This window comes from Rhagoletis zephyria, unplaced genomic scaffold, assembly GCF_001687245.7.
Source record: "Rhagoletis zephyria isolate East Lansing unplaced genomic scaffold, Rhagoletis_zephyria_1.1 Rzeph_scaffold_00501, whole genome shotgun sequence".
In the NCBI taxonomy this organism is placed as follows: Eukaryota; Metazoa; Arthropoda; class Insecta; order Diptera; family Tephritidae; genus Rhagoletis; species Rhagoletis zephyria.
This window is the reverse complement of record NW_016157585.1, coordinates 198,486-201,874: the sequence shown is the minus strand read 5'-3', so window position 1 is coordinate 201,874 and position 3,389 is coordinate 198,486. Positions and strand designations below refer to the sequence as shown.

General features: G+C 32.0%; 1 protein-coding gene across 1 annotated transcript in view; it reads left to right on the top strand.

Moving 5' to 3' along the window:
• The first annotated feature begins 727 nt into the window (after positions 1-727).
• Positions 728-3,389, top strand: part of LOC108359985 (facilitated trehalose transporter Tret1-2 homolog) — a 34,152-nt gene continuing 31,490 nt past the window's right edge. The window contains exon 1 of the mRNA XM_017612103.1: positions 728-818. Coding sequence (XP_017467592.1) covers positions 762-818 — 57 coding nt within the window. The 5' untranslated portion in view covers positions 728-761. The remainder of the gene's footprint in view (positions 819-3,389) is intronic.

The following is a 3,389-nucleotide window of genomic DNA, read 5'->3' as shown; positions in this document are numbered from 1 at the left end:
GTTCTAAAGAATAAATAAACAAAAAAGTTTATTCCAAACGTTCAGAATGAATAAAGAAATGCAGCCAAAATCAAATAAATAATTTTGTACTATTTATTGTATGTTATATAAAGTTATTATAAACGTAATAGGTTATGACCATACCAAATTCTTTGACACTTAAATTTACGATTTTCAAAAAGTGGAGTTAGCCGATGTGTGCACTGAACGGCTCATAAGTAAGTACAGTTAAACATTGTTAAAATGTTACTGATTAACACACATACGTACATGAATAAATACCTGCAATTGCGTGCACATATGTATGTATGTAAATTACTTTATATACAAGAACAGTTACGAATAAACAAAGTACTCGTATTTACACTTGCGACCACGACTCGGCTTTATTTAAAAGGGCCCGGCTGACTAGCGGCTATATTAGTTAGTAGCCGACTGACTGTCTTTAGGATGCGGTTAGCATCAATTTCATGTGCCAAACATACATACATACATCGCTACAATACTCTACTTATTTAAATTCGCATTTACCTTAAGAACTTTAGTTTCTCATTGACTTTTGTGCTGTTTAAAGTGAAATGTTGGTGCTCCAATTGAAATAGTTTTTTGTAGTTAAAGTGAAAAAGAATATTGTAAAATTAAATATGAAGAACTAATACCCATTTAATATATTGTTTAAAAAGGATATTTTTTTTGCTCTGTTTAATTATTGTGGCTGTAAATTTTATTACGAAATAAAAAAAAATATTGCTTGAGGCGAAATGACGGAAAAAGTGGTTACCATAAAGAATATGTCGGTGGAAGGTAGTAAGATAAAGGTAAGTAGGTTTTTTTTTGTGTTTTATTTTGTTGATCAAATAAAATTTGTTAACCGAAAAAATTTTTTAAGCAAAAAAAAAATCCGACTTCAATTCTCATAAATATTTAAAATTATCGTTAAAATCTTCATGATTCAATGATAGGATTTAAACCACACTAGTGAACCCGCATGGCGTTAAAACGCCCAACACTTAATTTAAAAAACTTAAAAAATATTCCAAAACTTAGTCAGAGTTGTATCTTCAGTCAGAGAATGTATCTTTTTAAACACGTGGCAACCCTCTTCGAAAATTCCAAATGGTCAAACTAAAGACTTCTTAACATTCTTTCGTCTGACTACGATATTTTTATATTTCTTATTTCTTCAAAAGTTTTCAAGTATAATCCTTGTTAACTCTCCTTCGCCTGGCATTGCGATAAATATTTTAATTAATTGATGAATTAGTGGAATTTGATTTTTTTTAAATATTTCAACCCCGCCAAGTACAGCCCAGCAATAAAAGTTTTTCAAACGCCCTTCGATTGATACCCATATTTTAATAATTCATTAAACTTATTAAATAATTTGAAGTTAACTTTTTAAACTGGTGGCAACCCTCTTTCAACACCTCGAAAATATTCTTAGCATTCAAATTATATATTGCTTAACACTCCTTCGTTTGACATCCGTATTTTGATGTTTCATATAACTTGTGTATAAGTAAATTTAATTCGACATTTCAAGGAAGTGGCAACTCTATTAAAAATATTTTCAAGCTACTACTCTCTGAAACCTCTTTCGTTTGGTACTCATATGGTGATACATATTTCTCTTACCTAATATGATTTTTTGAACAGGTGGCAACTCTCCTATAGTTCAGCTAGGAAACAAAGATTTTCAAAAGCATTTCGGTTGATAATCATTTTGTAATAATTGATTTATTTTTTTTTTATTATCTAATTTGAATATAAATTTTTAAAAGGTGGCAAATCCTTTAAAAAAAATTAAAACCTTATTGCACAACTACAGTCCGAGCCTATTAATTTGACACCTCATTTTAGAAAATCGAACGACGGTGCAGATATGAGGAGGGCATGATTATTAAATATTTGGAATTGAACTGTTTAACAGGTGGCAACTCCTTTCCGCAACATCCGATTTTTGAAAATCGAGCGAACAGTGCAGATCTTTTATCCTGCACCAGAAATGCCTTCGCGCATTATATACATATATAGATTATTATGGGACCAACTGTAAGGTAACACCTGTCATGGACCGCACTAGGGTGCTCGGAGTGGCGTGCATGCTTGCTTTAACCGCGCCTAGTCACTCGGGTGGTCGGGGGGTTCTTGCTCCTTGTACTTTACGTTAGCTGTTTGCATATATAATAAATAAATTCATGCACTGAAATTGGAACGAAACCAAAACGGAACAATATCATCAGAAAACTTTGCACTCAGAATTTAAAACACAATATAAACGGACAGACTTGGAAGTTGGCATAGTAGAAATCGGACAGACATAAGGAAGCAGATAAAATGTATCAAAAAAAAAAAAAGAAATCGCTACTAAACGACTTGTTTCCCATGCCACGCACTAGCATATACATAACTCATTCCTACAGTAGGAGGTCAGAGATGGTGTTATGCCTCCTTGTCTCCCCTCGTTCCCTACCCTACCAATGCATTGAGAGCGAACAACAGCTCTGCTCTACCCAACCGAAATGACGCCAACGACTAAATAGGTAACTCACAAGACTCCACTTAACAAATTCACTCTTTATTCATAATTAACTCTTAATATTAAGGAATTTTCAATTTAAAATCAAAACTGGGCCCTTACTTGTTGTTATGAGCAAATATTTAAGTTTAAGTATACACACATGCCTTAGCTAAAGAACCTTAATGGAAAGGGAACGTAGTTTTAGGTAGACAAAAGAAAGAAAAACTTTCAGGATTATACGCAATTCGAGTGTATGTATGTATGTATGTATATATCAAATAGAGTGTATGTATATTTGTTGTGCTATAGGAAGGTATCTACATATTAGTATAAGAAAAAAAGTAATATCAAGAAATCTCTTACTTCATTTTTTTCGCTCTGGTCCAACGTTGTTTGCGCAAACAGCAGGAAGGCTTGAGTTTAGATTGATGCCCGGTAGGAATGTTACCCAGTACAGAATTTGAATTGTTATTTATAGTTATATGTAACATGCTCTTATGTTACATGCTCTTAGATTTTAAGAACTTTGACAAATTTCGTATTTAGATATTAAATTTGGCTGAACACTATTTAATTAAATAAAGTTTTTTTTTATTGTTTCAGAAGTAATTAGAAGTTGAATAGAAATTATTTTACAGTAAGAAAGAAAAGTGCATGGGAATTAAGAAGAAGAACGTTAATGTAATTTTTGATCTATACATCTTAGTTTATACCGATGATACCAATAAGTGCCCTAGTATAGATTTTAGATAATATTTTCACTTCACAAAAAGAAAAAAAGGAATCTAAATCGAAATGATAAATGTGCTGAAATGTCTCTAACTTACATTGACCGCCAATATACATATGTATGAAAAAGCAGGGGGGG